At 38.0% G+C, this 1667-nt stretch overlaps 1 protein-coding gene across 1 annotated transcript; it reads left to right on the top strand.

The window, feature by feature from the left end:
- Positions 1-68: 68 nt before the first annotated feature.
- SARC_15592 (hypothetical protein) lies at positions 69-1494 on the top strand (the record flags this gene model as incomplete). The annotated part of the gene is made up of 3 exons (XM_014290290.1): positions 69-191; positions 858-949; positions 1404-1494. The coding sequence occupies 3 exons, from the start codon at positions 69-71 to the stop codon at positions 1492-1494; spliced, it is 306 nt and encodes a 101-aa protein (XP_014145765.1).
- Positions 1495-1667: the final 173 nt, after the last annotated feature.

Raw genomic sequence — 1667 nt, 5'->3', positions numbered from 1 at the left:
GACTGTTTGGTTGTCAGAGATGTGACATTTGACTGAGCCATGCTGCTTCTCTTTCTTTTTCTTAGAAAATGTTTGCTGAGGAAATCCAATTGCTGCAACAGTTGGAGCATGTTAACATTGTGCGCGTCCTTGGCGCGTCGCGTGGTATGCTACCGTCCAACGGCAGTCACGATGAGAAGCCAGCCTCTCAAGTAAGTCGCGGGGCAATCGAGGGGATTGTTGGGTTTAGGGTTTGTATGGTGTAGGGTTTTGGGTTTTACTATAGGTCACTATAACCACATAGTACCAATCCCGATGTGGCATGGTCGTTCTATAGGTATAGTCACACTACAGTTACCGCGTGCGCAGCGTCTCTGACATCCTTCGAGTGTCGCCTTGGTCTTCCAATGGTTGTTATTGTCTGCGTTTGCGCTTTTAGTTGTTGCTTCCTTTTTCACCGCAGGGTAAGTAGAAGTCACTGCTAGTTGGTAATGTGGCATAGGCAACTGTGTTATCTAGCGCAAGTCTTTCGCTTGAGAGTAGTCTGATATTCATATCCATGCATCTCTAGATAACCGAATCTTTCATATCCTTATTCTCTCATATCCTTATAATATCTTATCCGTATTCTCTTATATAATTTTTCTCTCATATCCTTATTCTCCCATATCCTTATTCGCTCATATCCTTATTTTCTCATATCCTTATATTGTCATATCCGTATTCTCTCATATTATTATACTTTCATATCCTTATATTCTCATATCCTTATTCTCTCATATCCTTATTCTCTCATATCCTCACTATCTCATATCCTTATTTTCTCTTATATCCTTATTTTCTCATATCCGTATTCTCTTATATCCTTGTTTGTGCAGTTGTGCATGTTACTGGAGTATCTAGATATGGGCGATCTCCAAACGTTTTTAAAGAAGAAGGACGGCACTTTGCCGCTCAATTCCTTAATTTGGTATGTGCTTATTGTGGCAACGTTTGCAGACATGTGGTTTTAGAGTTTAGGGTTTTGGTGTAGGTGCTGTGTTTTGTTGTGGTGATGCATATAAGTACATATATAACTCTTCTGTATATATATATATATATATATATATATATCATACATATATAACTCTTCTGTATAGATATATATATATACATATATCATACATGTATATCCCTCCTATATAGCTAAATATATATATGCATCGACCTTCCACTGCATTCCCATATATGCTCATATGCATTGCTGTGCGTACTTGTTTGTATCTATACTGTGTACCGCGTCAGACATTTGTCGTATAATACAGTGATGCACCATCATATGATTTGTAATGTCGTACGGCAATGCCATATATTATTGTGGGAAGAGAGTATCATTCTCTATACCACATAAGCGGTACGTTTTCTCATTACGTTTTCTATTTTAGGTTCTCATCTGCAGATCCGGGTACAGTTATATGTGTGTGTGCAGCTCACTTTACCAATTACGATGAGTTTGTATACTTCCATAAACCCTAGACCCTAACCTTGTTGATGGCATTGAGTATAATTTTGTATGTGTGCACCCCTTATACGTATACATGCAACGCAGACAATTAAACCAAACCCCGTATATGTATATCTATTACATGCAATACAGGCAGGTCTCCCAAACATTTTATATAAATGTGTATACTTATACACACACATAA

Source organism: Sphaeroforma arctica (genome assembly GCF_001186125.1).
Source record: "Sphaeroforma arctica JP610 unplaced genomic scaffold supercont1.6386, whole genome shotgun sequence".
Lineage (NCBI taxonomy): Eukaryota > Ichthyosporea > Ichthyophonida > Sphaeroforma > Sphaeroforma arctica.
Note: the sequence above shows the minus strand (reverse complement) of the source record. Positions and strands in the feature narration are given on the sequence as shown.